The sequence below is a fragment of the Sceloporus occidentalis genome, unplaced genomic scaffold, assembly GCF_023333645.1.
Source record: "Sceloporus occidentalis isolate IW3139 unplaced genomic scaffold, rSceOcc1.0.p SCAF_12, whole genome shotgun sequence".
NCBI classification, from domain to species: domain Eukaryota; kingdom Metazoa; phylum Chordata; class Lepidosauria; order Squamata; family Phrynosomatidae; genus Sceloporus; species Sceloporus occidentalis.
The window spans coordinates 12,955,275-12,974,415 of record NW_028316992.1 but is presented as its reverse complement, the minus strand read 5'-3'; the positions used below and the strand labels follow the sequence as shown (position 1 = coordinate 12,974,415).

At 42.6% G+C, this 19,141-nt stretch overlaps 1 protein-coding gene across 4 annotated transcripts; it reads left to right on the top strand.

Annotated features, from left to right (window-relative positions):
* The first annotated feature begins 1,739 nt into the window (after positions 1–1,739).
* On the top strand, positions 1,740–19,101 carry THSD1 (thrombospondin type 1 domain containing 1). Of its 4 annotated transcripts, none has more exons than XM_089477659.1 (6): positions 1,740–2,030; positions 2,558–2,601; positions 7,328–7,466; positions 10,705–11,667; positions 14,053–14,211; positions 16,202–19,101. In XM_089477659.1, the coding sequence occupies exons 3-6, from the start codon at positions 7,409–7,411 to the stop codon at positions 17,563–17,565; spliced, it is 2,544 nt and encodes an 847-aa protein (XP_089333785.1). In that variant the 5' UTR covers positions 1,740–2,030; positions 2,558–2,601; positions 7,328–7,408; the 3' UTR covers positions 17,566–19,101. The 4 variants fall into 4 exon arrangements, with proteins under 4 accessions (XP_089333785.1, XP_089333788.1, XP_089333789.1 ...); XM_089477662.1 differs by having other exon boundaries at positions 2,558–2,663; XM_089477660.1 differs by lacking the exon at positions 1,740–2,030 and adding an exon at positions 2,150–2,214.
* The last annotated feature ends 40 nt before the right edge of the window (positions 19,102–19,141 follow it).

Here is a 19,141-nt window from a genome sequence, read left to right as displayed (position 1 = left end):
AAGATCTCTCTACTTCCCTGTTACATTGCCAGAGAGATCTTGTAGCACCTTTGAGACTCACTGAAAGAAAGAAGTTGGCAACACAAGCTTTCCTAGACTTCAGACTACAGTACTTCCTCAGGTACTTTTAAAGACTTAAAGTCTAGGAAAGCTGCTGCTGCCAACTTCTTTGTTTCAGTTGGTCTCAAGGGGGCTGCAAGATCTCACTACGTACTGATTCTACAGACTAATACGGCTATATCTTTGAATCGTATTAAACCAATTCTATTAAGCCCAGGCTCAAGATTTCATGTAGCACATGGAGCCAGGGCACTTACAGCAGTCTGAGATTGGATTATTTCTGCAGCTGGGATCTACTAAAAGAAATGACAGTACTTGCCCATAGGGAAACCATACTTGCCCATAGGGGAACATTGGGGAACACTTGCCCATAGGGAACCATTGGGGAACTCTTGCCCATAGGGAACCATTGGGGAGCACTTGCCCATAGGGAACCATTGGGGAATACCTGCCCATAGGGAACCATTGGGGAATACCTGCCCATAGGGAACCATTGGGGAACACCTGCCCATAGGGAATCATTGGGGAGCACTTGCCCATAGGGAACCATTCGGGAACACCTGCCCATAGGGAATCATTGGGGAGCACTTGCCCATAGGGAATCATTGGGGAACCCTTGCCCATAGGGAATCATTGGGGAACCCTTGCCCATAGGGAATCATTGGGGAACTCTTGCCCATAGGGAATCATTGGGGAACTCTTGCCCATAGGGAATCATTGGGGAACACCTGCCCATAGGGAATCATTGGGGAGCACTTGCCCATAGGGAACCATTCGGGAACACCTGCCCATAGGGAATCATTGGGGAGCACTTGCCCATAGGGAATCATTGGGGAACCCTTGCCCATAGGGAATCATTGGGGAACCCTTGCCCATAGGGAATCATTGGGGAACTCTTGCCCATAGGGAATCATTGGGGAACTCTTGCCCATAGGGAATCATTGGGGAACACTTGCCCATAGGGAATCATTGGGGAACACTTGCCCATAGGGAACCATTGGGGAACTCTTGCCCATAGGGAATCATTGGGGAACTCTTGCCCATAGGGAATCATTGGGGAACACTTGCCCATAGGGAATCATTGGGGAACACTTGCCCATAGGGAACCATTGGGGGACACTTGCCCATAGGGAACCATTGGGGAACTCTTGCCCATAGGGAACCATTGGGGAGCACTTGCCCATAGGGAATCATTGGGGAACACTTGCCCATAGGGAACCATTGGGGAACTCTTGCCCATAGGGAATCATTGGGGAACACTTGCCCATAGGGAACCATTGGGGAACTCTTGCCCATAGGGAATCATTGGGGAACTCTTGCCCATAGGGAACCATTGGGGAACACTTGCCCATAGGGAACCATTGGGGAACACCTGCCCATAGGGAACCATTGGGGAACACTTGCCCATAGGGAACCATTGGGGAACTCTTGCCCATAGGGAATCAATGGGGAACACTTGCCCATAGGGAAACATAGGAAGCATCTCCAATGATTCCCAATGGGCAAGTAGTGTCACCTGTTTCAGTAGTCCTCCTGCATGATCCCCTGAGAGCCAGGGAGGGAGGGAGGGTGGTGGCTTCTGCTGGCCCCTCCTGGCTCAGGGCAGAGGCTGCTCTGCCTGGGCTGCTGCTTCCCATAGCGAGAGAGAGCACTGTAGGAGACTCGTGTGCTTCTTCCTCTGCCCTCCGCCTGGCGGTGCCTCAGAGACAGCTCCTTTTGCAGAGATGCAGCTGCGAAGCTCTGAGCAGCAGCTGGGCAAGGCTGCTTAGGCACCTCCTCGCCTTGGCTGCCCTGAAGGGTCACAACAACGACAGAGAGAGAAGAAACGATCCACTCTCCTCCTCTAGGAAGGTTTGCACCACCCTGCTGGGTCCTCCATCTCCCCAGCCCCCTGCTCCATGATGTCCTCCATCCTGAGCCTGACTGAGAAGCATGGATTTACATTTCTAGGAGTGTTTTTTGAGCTTTGGGTAATGTCCTACATTTCCCCTTCAATGTCCTACATTGTCCTCCTTTCTTCTGAGGACGCCTGTCCAACAAGAGGGGCTTCTTCCTGGAGCAAAGGGTTCAGAGAAGAGATGGTCCTGGCAGTGGTTCTTAATCTTCCCCTTTCTCTGGGTTCTTTTGAAAGAAGGAAAGGTACTTTTGAACTGAGTAAGAGTACACTGAGATTAATAACAATTAATAAATTGATAAAATAAAAGTAATAAAAATAAACAGGAGGGATTGGGGAGGGTATTCAAAATACATTTTGTTTTGCAGTGTTTGTTCCCCTGGCTATTTTTCTTCCCTTTTCCAGAACACTAGGTTCTCTTGAAAGAAGAAAAGATAACTCTGAACTAAGGAATTGTATACTGAATATACTGAGTATACTGAATTTTGAACTAAGTGTACACTAAATCATGACAGATTCATTCCTAATAATAAGAACAGGAGGGATGGAGGATGTATTCAATATATATTTTATTTTATAGTATTTATTTATTCCCTTTTCCAGAACACTGGATTCTTTTGAATGAAGAAAGGATACGTTTGAACTGAGTAAGTGTACAAACTGAGTTATGACGGATTAAGTCCTAATAATAAAGCACAGGAGGGATGGGGTGCGTATTCAAAATGTATTTTGTTTCGGCAATACACTCATAGGCTGAAATGTTTAACTTAGTCATTGGTTATGTCTCACTAAACGCACTGGGACTCATTTTTGATGCTCAGGTTCACATGGTTAATAGTCTTTTCACAAGTGCTGAAAGCATTGGTGGTTTCGAGACTCTGTTTTACAAGCTTCATGGGAAGGCATTGATATTTTAATTGTGCTTTTCTTCACTTAATGTGGTTCAGTACATTTGAAAATGTGTGGCAAAAATAGTTTTTTTTTTTAATTAACTATTTTTACAATGATTCTCAGGTTCTCACTTGGATTAGTTAACACTTTGTTTTCTTCCTTTTCTGGTTTATCTATATATACCCAGTAACCTGGGTTCTCTGAGTGGTATATAAGAAAACCTTAAGCTAGTCTTATGGCAATAATAAATCATTGAATTGAATTGAATATAACAAAACAATTTAAAGCAATTAAGATATTTAATCCATAAAACACGATCACTATATGAACGATTAAAAAAAAAATCAAATAGAGAATTATAACCAGAACAGAGAAAATAACCTGTTCGCAGAAAACAAAATAACCTTAAAAGGTAAAACACATTCCAGTCATCATAGAACAAAAGTGTTAATGTCAGTTTTTAAAGAGAGAACAGAAAAGTATTGGTTGGTGCCAAAACTGCTTTGGTGAAAGGCATCCGGTGAGCTTCCCTAGCAAAGGATTGCCAGGAAAAGGGGGTCCAAAAATACCTGGAGTTTGGTTCCAGGACCCTTTGTGGATGCCATAATCTGTGGATGCTGGAATCCCATTATTTACAGTGGTGTCATAAAGTGGTGTCCCTTATATAAAATGGCAAAATTAAGGTTTGCTTTTTTCAGTTTTTAAGAAATATTTCCAAGCCATGGATAATTGAATCCGTGGATGTAGAATCCACGGATCCAGAGGGCTAGGTGTACTTTGCTTTTCAGGCTCCTTACATTGCAGTTTCCACATCCTTAATTTGATTTTAGCTCTAATCAAGTCTGTTGGTCTGTTTTGGCATAGTTGATCATATTACAACCACCTGAAAGCAGATGGTTGTAATGTCACCTTCCAGAACCATTGCGGGGTCGGGGGGGGGGGGGAAGCATGATTTTTGTTGCTCCAGACTTCCTTGCAGAATGCAGTGCCTTAAGCATGCAAAAAAGCTCTGTACAGAAATGAAAGTTGGGTTCTGCAACCTGTATACCATACATTCTGCTAAGCAAACCCACTTCCATCACTCTTCCTGGTTTGCATATTGTGCCATGTGGGGAGAAAAATGAGCATGGTGGAGCACTCGAACCCTGCCTCCTGACTAATTAATTTGAGCCTTTATTGAGTGTTCATGCACAAGTGCTTCCCATGTGTTTTAAAAGCTCACCATGACTTCCATGAGAACTGGAAGCCTATCAATTTAAATGTATTTTCTGTGCTTAAATGGAATGGGAATATCAGTACAGTATCTACCTTTTGCAGTGGTGGCAGAAGGCTCCCACTTGCATGGGGCTGTAAATATACTCTGGGTTTTGTTTGGAGATAGGGCTCAAAATTGGGACTACATCCTATGGCAAATCTGCCACCCTCTTGACATCCGGGTGTTGCCACTGGGCTCTTGTAAACAGCTTAGTTGTGTTACCTCTGGAAGCAGTATATACATGCCAGTACCACTCTGGTCATTTGTGTGGACCAGTGATTCCCAAAATTTGGTCCTCCAGATGTTTTGGACTTGTTTTCCCAGAAACCCTGGATATCTTGGCCAACAGTCAAGAATTCTGGGAGACAAATTCTCAAACAAAGTTTGGGAACCACTGGTGCGGACTGTGTTGTACATTTTGGCAGTGTTCTTAGTGGCTCTGATTTTCTGTATAATGTATAATGTCATTCCATATTTAATCAGGCACTCCGTACAAAGCAGCCACATCTGATTTTTTCCCAACACAATTAGAGAGGCAGGCACTTTGTGACTTGTTTTGCTTTCTTCTGTGTCACTCGTACTTCCCTTTTGAAACAATGGACTAGCCTTGCTTCCCCTGCTAGCCCCTGTTGATTTCCGAAGGTTATGCAGCCAGAAAAAGTCCATGATTGTAGTGCATTTAGTGGCACCAAGATCAGTGCATTTGTTTCTTTGTTCCCTGCTGAGATAATGTACCCCCCACATTCCTGAAAGTATACTAAAAATACAACTGTCACATTTCTCTAGCACTTTTCTGTAACATTCACACATAATGTTCTGCCACTATTTTCACACACACTTCCATGTAAGAGGAGTGTTAACAACAGAGAGTTGTTTCTTGATGGATTTCTCATATCTTGAATGAAAGCTTCCTGTTCCAGGACACAGTGTGCCAGAAGCTTAGCACCAGCCTTGTATCACCCAATGTGGTAATATATTTATGCCAGGACAACAGCACACTCCTGTTACCAGAAACTATCTTAGTGGCACCAGAGCTCTCTGATAGATAAGACTAGATGTCTCAGAAAACTACAGCTCCCAAAATTCCCAAGTACTGAGCCAGGGTAGTTAAAGCGGTCTCAAACTGGATAATTTCTGCAGTGTGTTTTGGATCTCTGTTTAAAAAAACCCTAGAGAAGGAGACTCCACTACACTGTGAGGCAGTGGGTTCCACTGTTGAATACTCTTAATGTCAGGAAGTTCTTTCTAAAGTTTAGGTGGAATCTCTTTTCCTGTAGTCTGAATCCATCACTTCGTGTGCTAGCCTCTGGAGCAAGTCCCACTATGTCCAGATGGTGGGCTACACATATTTTCAGGCTTTCCCCTCTCCAGATCTTTTCTGAAGGTCCCTAACCTTCAGGAGTAGATTTGGAAGACTGCAGTCAGGAGGGTGAATCTTTCCTTGAGTGGTTTCCATTCAATCAGAAAACACTAGACAATCCATAAAGGATTGATTCCCATGCAAGTGTACATGGAATTTCATCCTGATTTCGGGAAACGAGCTGTAAGAAACATTACACTGTCATTGTACAGAAGTCCTACACAGCGAAACACTCCTGGACTCACTTTGGAACAGTCACTTCAAGCCAGCTATTCCCTCTTGTCATTTCTCCCTCAGTTCCTTGCATCATTTTAACGTTTATCGTAGATCTTCAGTTGAATAGATCTGTTTCCACTTAAGAGGTATCAGTTTTGTCTGCTTTAAGAAGCTGTGTGGGTCAGACCTAATTAGTATATCTACAACACTGAGCAGTCACTGCCTGGCTTACTCTGGGAGCAACCACTTCAGGAATAGAGAATGTGTGGGTCTCCAGATGTTGTCAGGCCACAGGTCCCATAATCCCTCAGCATATAGTGTATATACTAATGTATAAGTCTAGAAATTTAGGTTAAAAATTGACCGAAAAAACCTGAGTTGACTTATCCACGTGTCAATGTAAATACTGTACTTTAAATCATACACACACACACAGTCATCCTCTGGTGAAAGGCAAGAGTTTAATCTGCCCTGAAAGCATTTACCCTTTCCGCTCATCCATCCAACCTTACAAATAGTTATGTCTAATGGAATTTTGTAAGTTCTTTGGCATTGTTTTCCTTTGTGTCATCCTTTACATCCTTCATTTACATGCCCCTAAGTTTTACCCTTGACTTATCCATGGGTCATATCAAAATCCATAATTTTAGCCGCTCGATTTATACACAAGAATGACTTATATGTCATGATAGCATATACGGTACCTCTCTGAACATTACTGATTTCAGAGGTTACGCAGGCTGAGGCCTGGTTAGTCCTTTGGAAGACCACCAGGGAATCGTAGGGGTCTTCAAATAGGGCTAAGAAAGAATCCTGCCTGAAGCCCTGGAGACTTGCTGGTAGTCAGAGGGGATACTACTGAGATAAATGGACCAATGTCTGATTCAGTGGAAGGCAAAATCTTGGGTTTGTAAGATGGAATGAATCCTTGACAATTAACCTGCCACCCCAATAGACACTTCCTTAGGAGGGGCCCAACTATGATGTGACGGAAGGCCCCATTTTTAATGGTTTTACACAAGGACAGAAGCAAGGTTGTAAATGGCAAGTCTGTGCACATTCAGAGAAACTCTTTATATATGTTGTTGTTGTGCGCCTTCAAGTCATTTTTGACTTATGGAGACCTTAAGGCAAACCTATCATAGGATTTCCTTAGCAAGTTTCTTCAGAGGGGGGTTGCTCTTGCCACTGTCTGAGGCTGAGAGAGTGTGACTTGTTCAAGATCACCCAATGTTGTTTTTTTTTTTTTGTAAAGATCATGGGAAACCAACTGTTTTCAAAATGTGATGAAATCAGTGGTGTTAACAATTGCTGCTGGATCTATGTAGTAAAAGTGCCATCATGACGTCGTAGTGGCTTGAACGTTGGACTAGAATCCTGGGAGACCAGGGTTCAAATCCCTGCTGAGCCATGGAAAACCACTCTCTCAGCCTTATAGGAAGGTAATGACAGATCTCTCAATAACTATTGACAAGAAAACTCTCTGATAGGGTCACCATAAGTCATAGACAACTTGAGGGCACATAACACCAATAAATATCTAGTAAAGGAGTGCATTTTTTTCTCAGAATGTATTTCAAGGTGCTGTTAGCTGATTGTGTGGTGAACCAGATAAGTGTTTTGGACCTATTCTGTTCCTTTTCATTTCCAGGAATTCTTGAAATCACAGAAAAATTTTGGACCTGGAATGTGATATGAGGAATAGAAGGAGTTGGGAGCCTTTCTGATCAGAATGAAACAGATGTTGAGAGATTTTTCAAATCTCTTGCTAGTTGTACTCTGTGACTATGGTAAGTATGTGATGGAAGTAGATGGAAATATTTTATAAGGCAACTTTGAAATGTGTAGATATTAACTGATGACTTGATGTGTGTGTGTGTGTGTGTGTAAGTGGAGATTGAACTCAAATACTGATAAACAAGGTGACAAAATCAGGTCTTTGCATATCTAACAAAAGAGTGCTCAACTTTGGTAGATCCAGAGACAAATCATCTGCACAGAGACCTTGCAGAGGTAGCATAGATCGCCAAAAATACCCCCAAGCCCCCTGGAACTAGAGCCAAATCACTTATGGTTTTGAAAAGTATGGGTCTTATTAATATTAAAGAGTATGGTGTGTGTGTGTGCAATCTGTTTAAAATGTGAATTGCCATTTCTGGAAGATTCCAAGAGAATCAATATAACCTCTTCTTTCCTTAAGAAGAGTATGGTCCACAGAGGATGAACTTTGCCCACCTCTGCATTATGCAATGGTCCCAGTGATATTTCTTAAGACCAGAATTGTTTTAATGAAGTTAGATAGTTAAGTTAGTTGTCAGTGGGCTCTTTGCTAGTGCTTGGAAGTCATATCTCCCAGCCTCATGTCTATAATATGTAATAAAGGGCTTTTCCTGCCCTAATTTATAAGAGCATTTCCCAAATTACTGAGATAATTTATGTGAAGTACTGTACTTGAAACATTCAGGAAAAGAGCTGTTCAATATTTGTTCTGTGTTTGAGGTTGCAGTGTTGTGCATGGTGGTGCAAACTATAGAGGCCTGTGGTTTAAACTTCATGCATTTTAATGATTTCATCTGAGCTGCTTTCACAGGTACCAGCCCCCCTTTTAAACCCCCTTCAATTAAAAAAAACCCTCTTCCTCCTAGAGATCCATAACTGCAACAGCTCACCTTTGCCTCAAGATATGGTTTGCCTGATTCACATGGCTCTCCGTTTTCCCAAGTGATAGAAAGTTCTAAAGTTGAGGCATTGTTACAGGGTCGGTTTTCCTTGTGAGGAGAGACCAATATCCTCTTCATAACATTCACAGTAAAACTACCAGTGTTAGAACAGGAATCTTTATCAAGCCAAAATGGCACCATAATGGCATCAGCAATGTGGGGGGAAAACCTCATGGTTTGCAGAAGTAAAAAAACATTTGAGAAAAAATAGTACAGCTTGAGGGGATGATCACTTACAATAATAGAATCATAGAATGATAGAGTTGGAAGAGACCACAAGTCAACATGGCCCAATGAAGTTGGGGAGGAAGGCAGGCCAGGAGGAAGAGGGTTGGGGGAGGTTGACCAAAATGTCTTGAGACAGGGCAGGTTGACTGGCTGGAACTCTGATCAGGATCATTCCTGGATGCAATAATTTGTTGCAGGTCCCACAAATGCATACAGCTTCAGCATGGTCAAACAGATAAAATCCAAGACAAGGTTAATGTGTAAAACAGTATCAGTTCTTCCTTATCCCATTTCCATCCACTGCTCAAGTAAAAGAACATGTGGCAGGGTAGGGGAACAACTACTCCCGGTCAACTACAAAAGCTTAGAGTACCCTTACTGAATCACAGAGGACAGAACAGATCTCAGCAGGACACCATAGGGAATGGTTTTGGAGGAACCTGCCTTTGTGTGTGGACAGGGCATTGTCTAATTCGTTCATTAGCCATTGTCTAAGTCATTCCCTCGCTCCCCCACACACATTTCCCCCCTTCCTTCTGTCTTTCTGTGATGCACATACTCAATGAAATATTCATAAGCTCTACCATGAAAGGAGCCATCAAAGAGCACCATAGTGTATTTATCTTGTTTGTTCAACTTGGGTGGCATTTTTTTAGACTTCTACTTCAAACAGGCATAGGACAGAGAATCCTGCTGGATACCCTCCTGTCATAATGCTTTCAGTGTCTGGGTGAATCATTTCAGAAGGAGTAATGAATTCCACAGACGTTGGGAGCATTATTACAGGAGGATATCCAACAGGATTCATTCTCGGACCTAAGCCTTTTCAGCTTTCTCAATGGTCTAGTCTTTGATAGGCTTTGTAAATTCTAAGGGGCATCTTTGTATCTGTTAGTGATCGAAAACAATCTTTGTCTTCTTTTCAAATATTACGTTTTCTCAGTTTTGCTTTGCTTTTGCTTTTTGAGCATTTTGGTAGTCTCTGTGGCCCCAGGAAGGGCTCAGGAACAGATGGTTCCCCAGGCCCTCAGACCTACCACTTTGCCCACTCCTGTTCTAAAGTAAGGGCAGATAACAGGAGTGTATCTATGAGGGGGATGAAGGCATGGGCCCTCAAATATAATAATAATAATAATAATAATAATAATAATAATAATAATAGGATTTATTTATATGCCTCCCAATCACTGGGAATCCAGGCAGCTTACAACAGAGGGGATAATACAAGGCAATGACAATAAACATCAATTAAAAAATGAATATAACATGGCAATGTGTTAAACAATAACAATAAAATAGCGATTAACAATAGAAGTAAATAACAAAAAATACATAGCAGTTATAACAACAATAAAATTAACAAAGCAAAATACATAACAAATAATAGAGCAAAACAAGTAAAAAGAAAATAAACTCCCCCGATGAAATTTTCCTTCAGTCCCCAAATTTCCAGCACGGCAATAACTTAAACTGAGCATTTAGAAATAGAGCATAGGCTTCCATATAAAAAGGGCAGACAAAGTTATCATGGTGATACAAATACAGCAAATACCAGAGTTCTAGTTGTGAATGATTTTCTGTGTTCTTCTTTGTTGTCTCTGTGCCTCACATAAATGGGTTATCCTGTGCCTGCGCAGAGCAAAGCACTGCACAGATGTAGGATAACGATAACCCATTTGTGTGAGTGTACAAATGACCAGTCAAAGAACTGCAGTTACAGGTATGCAACCTGCCCTTTCATTCTCTGCAATGCTAGAAATTTGGGACTAGAAGAAAAATTCACCATTAAAGTGGTCACAAAGAAGCATTAATGCACATCTTTTTACTTTTGGGATTTCAGCAACAATGCATTTTCGATATCACTTTATTTGCACAATTGCGTATGATAATCATTTGCGCAATTACTCGCCATTTCTGCTTCATTTGTGGGATGCTTTAAATGCGCTTTAATCTCACTTGAATGTCAAAATCAGCCCCAGTGTGATAAACTCCTCCTTCTCTTCTCTCATCCTCCCCTGCTCCCACCTTCCTTCTCTTGATTCTCTCTGCTCACTAATTGTTTTGTTAAACTCCTTTTCAGTTCTTGGAGCTGTGCAATATCTTCTTTTGGAGCAACCAACCCATCTAGCTTTGAGCAATGGCACAGTGTCACTGGGCTTCCAGAATTATGATGGTGGTAATGTGACATTGAGAAATATCTCCATCCTGCTCATCGATGCAAGCACCAACCAAACCGTTGCAGAAAAACAGCTTCTGCATAGCCAGTACCAAGATATTGTTGTCTTTGAGTGTTTTCATTTTAAGAGTGCTGGGAAGTACTGGTTCAAAATGGCTTCTGAAATCAACAATGGCTCTGATTCCCAGTGGAATGAAGAGACTATCGCACTGAGTGTGATGTGGCCTGTATTTCACTTTGATTTGAGACGGACCTCAGAAAGACTTGGAAGCTCCCTTCAACTCCAGCTGTTTACCGATGAATATTTATGTCCATTGAATAATACTGTGCTTTCACTAGAAATAATACTGTCTAACAGTTTACACAGATTAGGGACATTGATTTTGAATGAGACTGTGGGATTGAGAACTCGCAAAAAAATTGCTCTCCTTAGATCCCAGTGGGTGAAATTTGACTGCCTGTCATTTGGCCAAGAAGCATATGTGGTGGTGTTACTGAAATCGCCAGTGACCAATGCAATCATTGCTTCAGCAGAACCTGTGGATCTTTTGCACAAATTTGGCTACAAACTGGTTGTTGCAGCAGAGGAAGAAATATGTCAGTCTTCAGTCACAGTTTCTGTTATTCCTCCTCCATGCATTTCTTCCAGTGGGCACATTGCTGTGTTCAAAGATCGTCTTGGGCCTTTGGGCCAAAGAGCATTAAAGCTGCATGAAAGCACCATGAACCCAAAGGACAGCCAGGTAGAATTCAACTGCACACTTTTTGACAAAGGCACAAACAAGTACTGTTTTGAATTCAGGCAGTTGAACCAAGTCGATTCCCAACCAAGAGCAAAAGAATGCAGGGTAATCCAGAGGAATGTCGGTCTGTATTACCTTTCAGTAATGCTTCATTTGAAACCCTGACAGTTTCTGATGTCTCCTTAATTTTCTATCATCTGTCCATCCACGCCTACAAGCATGCATCTGCACTACTTGTGCAGAACTACACACACATGGTAGTTTCCCTGTAGGATGGAGATGGGAAGCATGTGGCCCTCTAGATGATGTTGGGCTGCAGGTCGCACCAGCCCTAGTCAGCATAGCTAGGGGTAAAGGATTATTGATGATGTAGTCCAATGTGGTGTAGTGGTTTGATTATAGGATTATGACTCTGAAGACCAGGATTCGATTCCTAGCTTGGCCATGAAACCCAGTGGGTGACTGTGGGGAAGACACATACTCTCAACCTCAGGGGAAGGCAACGGCAAACCTCCTCTGAACAAAACTTGCCAAGAAAGCCCCATGATAGGGTCACCTTAGGGTTGCAATAAGTCAGAAACAATTTGAGGGCACATAACAACAATAAAATCCAACATTATCTGGAGAGCTATCCATTCCTCACCCCTGCTAAAGCTATGAGAGAGCCCTTTCACTGTCCTTAGCTGTTCTCAGTTAAGAGACAACAGATGACATGGAGAAGGAAAAAAGGCTGTCGTTATAGAAAACAGTACATGCATGTTGCTCTGTGCTGCGAGAGGAACTAGCTGTACCACTAGTTTAATTAAAATCTTGGCTTGGTTTTTAATAAATAATTATCTTTACCAAGGTTGTTAAACTGTATCTACAATCTTTTTGTTACTTCCTTCTTTCTTATGTTGTTTCATCTCAGTCTTAGGAAATTATTCCAAGATTATGTGAAGGCTTGAGAAGTCCCAAGATAAACCAGTAGGCCAATTCAAACAAAACGGAATTGCTGGGTTGGAATGTGGGAAGACTTGGTTTCAAATCCAAGCTTGGCCAAAAAGATTTTCAAAGAGCCCGTGAACCATTTATTTTTTAAATACATGTGTGCAAACTGGAGACTCCGTGCATTCTCAAAAATGGGTCCAGAAGCTGCAGCTGGCCATGGGCCAATGATTGCCCAATACATGTTTTGAGATGCACATCTCCCCTTTGCAGTTTATGGCTGCAACCATGGAGAACTTGATGTTCTGGTTGCTGTGGATAATGTCTCTTTGTCAGACTATCTTGCTTTGCAGGGTTCTTATGTTTTTTATTTTAAAAAACAGCTCTGAAGCAGACTATATATTCACACAGGTGATTGAATGCTGACAGCATTTCCTTTGTTCCTTTTATGCATGGGTTGGAGGCTTCACTGGGCTGATTGCAGAACCCTGGCTCAGGCTGTGGTGGATACTGTTGTATCTCATTCCTGTATTTGCTTTCAGTTAGCATTGCCCACCAATATGGAGGAAGCACTTTGAGGAGATGTGGAATCTGACCAAGAACTGTCAATTGACCCATGATTGAATGAGTAACAACTGAAAGACTGTGGATAGCTGCTTGTCAGAGTCTGTTAAAACCTCTTTTCCAGGAAGCCAGGGCACCAGGCAGTCTAACCACCACCATTAACTGGTGCTTGCTGAAGAAACAATTCTTGATGCTGATTTTGATAGCTGCCTGTCACCCAGTTTCTCCAGCTTTTCTTTCTGGGACAAGAATATGGGAAGATTCTTTTGAGCTTTGGCACAGGTAGAAAGAGAAGAGAGGTCCCAACTGGGAGAAGTGTGATTTACTGACTCCTGTGAAGGGTGGAACCTGCCTAGGGTTGCCACCTTTTTCACAAGGTTTAGAAAATTACTTTGTCAAGGTAATTAATGGCAGTCGCAGTTCAGAGGCCAAGAAAAGTAGTTAATTGCTGCTATAGCAATGCTTCTTCCCCACCCCCTCAAAACAACTCTTTCATTTCTCATTATTCATAAGGAATTAAAATAGCTACTTTTAGGGTGCATCTACATTGTAGAATTAATGCAGTTTGAGATGCTGTAGCTCGATCATCTGGAATCCTGAGATTTGTAGTTTTACAAGTTCTTTAGCCTTCTCTAGGTGCCTTGCAAAACTACATGAAAGTGTTCCCTTATATGTCATCTTTCCTAGCATGTGTGCTCTTGGATGGAGTCTTGTGAAAATGTAAAAGCAAACTTCATGCCCTGTTGACACCCAGCTTCTTTGTCTTCATCATCAGTTCTTACACAGCATTCTTGGCACAGTCCATGCTAGTCACATGTAAGCCAAGTGAAGCTGAATTCCATTTTTTCTGACACTGCATACGAGAAGTAACAGAACACAATAATTCAATTTTGGTTTGGTGGCTCTTTTAACAGGATTGCTGTATTCTTTTTCAGGGTAGCATTGCTCTCCTGCCTTTAACAGAGTATCCTCTACTAGTAATTGTAAGATTTTGTTTTATTTTTTAATGTACCCACAGTGTCCTGGAGTCTTTGGCAGGCCTGGAGCCCATGTAGTGTGACCTGTGGGGATGGCATCCGTGAGCGCTCGCGAGAGTGCCTCACATCAATCCCGACGAAGCTGGGCTGTGTGGGGAAACAGCGTGAACTGTCTCCATGTTCTTTGGAGGAGTGCTGCAGTATGTAAACTTGATGCTGGGAAGACATTTGCATTTGTGCTGACTTTGTTCCACTCCTCATTGTATGTCACTCTGTGAAGTCTGTCTGTTTTACTCCATATTGTGTGGGCACAGATGTCTGTGTGAAACTTCAAAACCCTACTTCACTTCAAAAGTGAGGGAAGAAGTCTCAGATTTGAACACACACACACACCATATGGATCGGGGAGGTGGCATTTAGGAATGGCATACAGGCATCTGTTTCACATTGAGATAGATATTCACAAAACATCCAGACCTAAACCACTGATGTGCTCTTGAACAGTTTAATTGCAATTGTATTTCCCTCCTTATGTGATCATAGGGATCAGCAGAGTGTGGCCCTTGGCATGCAAGAGGTCTCCTACGACACCTGCCAAAACATCCTTCGTTTTCCCCTTCTACAGATCCCTCTGACACACACACACACACACACACACACACACACACACACACACAGAGTCAGCAGAAATTTTGCCCTGGTCTCCAGTTGCAAGGCCCCCACTATGGCCATCTAACTAAAACCACATTAGTTATTCTTTGCTTCCCCCGCCCCCCAAAAATTGTTAGTTTTTGGGGGGGTCCTAGGATGACACAAACTGGGTCACAGATATTGAAAATTATCCCCTGGGTCCTCTGTAGTTGCCCGTCACTAGTGCAAATATTCAGACTCTGGTATTCATATGATGTGCGTGATCAGTGCTTTTCAGTCAAATGGGTTTGCCTCCAGGATACCAGGAATGTACCAATTACACTGTCTTCTCAGTGACTTCATTTACTCATAACAAAGTCTGCCCCCACCCAGTTTTAATTAGCTACAGTTGGAATCACTGAATGTTGTGAGATACAAGCCATGTCTTCTTAGTAATGGATATTTATGTCCCTTCTCTGCCATTCCAAATTGCACCTATTTGTATTTTTTATCCAGTTATGTTAATGAACTCCAGGTTTGCATCTCAGTGTATGTTTCTCCCTCTCTCTCTCGCTCTCTCAACATGGCAAGATAAGTAATAAAATGGTTGAGAATATAAAGGAACAAAATGAGGTTATAGGTCCAAAACATACTAGAGATATAATCCAGTTTGAGACCGCTTTAACTGCCCTAGCTCAATGGTACAGAATCCTGAGAACTGTAGTTTTGTGAGGCATTTAGCCTTCTGTGTCAGGGAGCTCTGGTGCCACAATAAACTACAATTCCCAGAATTCTCTAGCACTGAGCCAGGGCTGTTAAAATAATCTCACACTGGATTATTTCTCCAGTGTGTTAAAACAGTCTCAAACCTTTACAAAGTATAATACAGGATGGCCACTATCAGTACCTCTTTGAATTTAATTTTCTTCTCCCAATGCACATCCCCATGGCTTCTTTTCCATATGTATGACCGAGGAATCACTGCTAGGCTAGTTTGTAAAATGATGCTTCAGACCAGGCAAAGGATGGGGAAGCAAGCTTCATACCTACCAGAATAACCACTAGTGCTTGCACAACCTTCTTTCTGTTCTGTTTCAAGTAGGGAAGCCATGTACTCTTGATTGTCAGAGGAGTATAAATGTAGGCATTCCCTACACTGGAGGGCTCTCCAGTCCAAGTTCGGTTAAACATACAGAAGGGAGAACAAGCTGGCACTGTTACATTGCCTTGATGACAGTAGATTGGTCATTAGAGGTCACCTGGTCACATTTTTTCTCCTTTTTTAGTGATGCATAACTGGCCATCCTAGGCTGCAAGGGATGTTCCTGTGCTTATTAATGCCCATAGGGCAGGATGCTCCCCTATTTGAGTCCAGCAAGAACACATCAAGTATCCCAGTGCTAGTTCAGCGCCTTCCCTCTGAGCAGCTCTCAGGAATATTAGGCTGTTTGAGATCATGTCCCCAAAATACCCCACTTAATAGCCTGAATTAAGAGGTTTCACTGTATATTTTTTGAGAAACAACATGTACATCATCAATAACTGTATTCTTTGTTTCAGCCACTGAGTCTGCACCTATCGCACCACATCATCCTAAAGAAGGCCAGAAAACTGCCAATAATCTGGTCACTGTCACTGGCATATCCTTGTGTTTATCCATCATCTTTGCAACCATCCTTATCACCTTGTGGAGGAAACTTTGCAGAACCCAGAAGTGTAGCACCCCCATGCGCTGTGACTCTTCCCATTCGCCTGGCTTCCGGAAGAACTCCGATGAAGAGAATATCTGTCAAGAGAGACAGCAGCAAGACAGCTTTTCTGAGGCAGAAGCCCTTTGTTCGTCTCTTGGGGAACCTTCTGATATGCCCTTGAATTTCAGGAGAAGCCATCATTTTGCTCAAGATGAAGGAGGATCTTCCATTAATGAGAGCAATGCTCAGAAGATAATTCCCCCCATTTTCAGCTACCGCCTTGCACAACAGCAGCTAAAGGAAATGAAGAAGAAGGGCCTTACAGAAACAACAAAGGTTTACCATGTTTCTCAGAACCCTTTGATGGACACGGTGAGCACAGAGAACCAGGAGGCTGCAGCTGTAAACAAGTTTAGGATCAAGTCTCCTTTTTTGGAACAAGTACCTAGTTATCCTGAATTACCCAGCAACAGGTCCTGTTCCAAGATGGATTTTACATTATCAGCCACTGAACTCATTTGGAGCCCTAGTCAGTTCCTAATTAGAAGAGGTGCACCAAGATATCTGGACAACAAAGGAGAGCCATCAGAGAGAGGATACCCAAGAAATTCACAATTTAGAAGAACAGCTAGTTTTCATGAAACTAGAAAGGCAAAGCCATTCCGCAAAAGGAGCATGTCAACCCTTACGCCAACTCAGACTCCACTTTACCACTGCAGAACTAGAATGTGGGATTGTGTTCCAGAAGAACAGCATAAACCTAAATCTAAAGGAGTTGGTCAGAATGCCATTGAACTTGAGCTGTATCGCTGTGCGCATGTAACTTCTGATGAGATTATGTGTAGGGCAAAGAATCCCAAGTGGGAACCTCCAGAGGTGAAGCCACATCCTCTCAGCAGCCGCCAACCTGTGTCCCAGATGCTACATGGGGCTGATAGGACAGAGCAGAAGAGAAACAGGAGCAGCCCTTTTCTGAACTACAGGGACACCTGGGGGAGAGAACTTGCTAGGCTGGCTCCCAAGGATTGTCATCCAAAAGGAGGGGCTCTGAGCCCCACCCAGTGCAGAAGGAGCAAGTGCCAAAGTTTCCCATCCGATCCCAAGTACAGCTTCTATGACAACACTACTTTTGGACTGACAGAATCAGAACAGCAAATGATGGACCTGCCTGGCTATTTTGGATCAAGTGAAGGTGAAATAAGTACTTTAAGTATTGAAAATCTGGTGATCTGAGGGTCTTGTGATCTCATTGTGACAAACCCTGAGGGCTGCGGTAGAACATGGCAAAAGTGATAGCAACAACAAAGAGCCCTTGGATTTTATTTCTTTTTTAAAAAAGAAGTTCAGTTTCATCATCATAAAGGGGCAGGAGGCCCAACTGTTGCCGCATGTCACATTTCAACACCAACTACTTGTGGTGGGGGGATCAGATGATATAGAAATAAGCTGTGACTAAATTAGTATGCATTGTATGTAACTATGACCCACTCATAGTTTGGCTTTCATGCCTCAGAAGCTCTCTCTGAGCTTTCTGAAAAATAAAACTCTTGGGAATTAACCCTACACATTGTTTTGCATTGACACAGCAGTGTATAGGATTCAGTTTTCAGAATCCTATTAGTAGTCTTACCAACTTCATCTTCATCATGGAGCTGATGGTCATTGTTGCAGCTAGTATTCTGCCTTTTCTCCAGTTCTTCTTACAAGTGACTGACAAGGGTCTGTGGCAGGGATGGCCAAGAATGCCCCTCAGATACTGTTGAACTAGAACTCTCCCCATCCCCAATCAGTGCAGCCAATGGTGAAGAATCCAGCACCATCTGGAGGACCATAGTTGCCCACCTGTCTTTGGCATGATGACATCCAAAGGACTGTCTGAGCAGCTGGGAGCTCTGTGTTTGATTATGAAAAGTGCAGTATGAGATTACTGTAATGGTGGCAAGTAATACAACTGGATTACCTCAAATAATGGATGGGACTTTAGACTAAACCAGCAAATCAATCAACGTGAAAAATAAGGGTGGATAATCTGTGGATTCCAGATGTTTTGTACTACAGCTCCCTTCTGTAGGTGATCCTGGGAAGGACTTACATAATTTGTGGTCCAGAGGTTCTCCATCCCAGCTCATATTGTTCCACCTGCAGTAAGGCTGGGGAACATATAGGCAGATATTCTTATATGGCAATGCCTACCATCCCTTAGCACTAACTGGAGATTATGGGAGCAGTAGTCCATCCACGCTTGAGGGCCACATGTTCCCCATGTCCGCCTACAGGAAATCATTTTCAAACCTCAAGAAGCTACTAGTCCTGTGGCCATTATGTGCCTTCTAGTTGACTCAATGGTGACCCTCTTGTAGGGTTTTCTTGGCAAGATTTATCCAAAGGAGGTTTGCTATTGGCTTCCTCTTACGCTGAGAGTGTTTGGCTTATTAGTTATAAATTTGTTTTCTTATGGCTGAGAATCTGAACCCTAGTCTCCCAGAATACCAGTCCAATACTCAGAGTGCTATGCCATGTTGGCTCACTACTGCTGGTCCAGTAACAGTACAAGATTCCCCTTAAGCAGATGCTGTATGGCCATTTGTCAGGGATGCTTTGATTGTGATTTCTTGAATGGCAGGGGCTTGGACTGGATGGCCCTTGTGGTCTCTTCCAACTCTATGAGTCTATGAATTCTTTTTCACTTGACTAATAGCCAGACTGGTCTAGAATGTTGTCCCTCTTCTGAAACTCTAAATGAAAATATACCTTGAAACAACAAAAAAAAATTGTACTTTATATACAATATACAAATTGTAGATACTGA

What these genes read in the sequence shown, in the direction of transcription:
- THSD1 (XM_089477659.1), top strand. Translation starts at nt 7,409, where the DNA reads ATGAAACAGATGTTGAGAGATTTTTCAAATCTCTTGCTAGTTGTACTC. An exon ending in GGTAATCCAGAGGAATGTCG is followed by an intron (nt 11,668 to 14,052) that starts GTCTGTATTACC and finishes ATGTACCCACAG; the next exon opens with TGTCCTGGAGTCTTTGGCAG. An exon ending in TTCTTTGGAGGAGTGCTGCA is followed by an intron (nt 14,212 to 16,201) that starts GTATGTAAACTT and finishes TCTTTGTTTCAG; the next exon opens with CCACTGAGTCTGCACCTATC.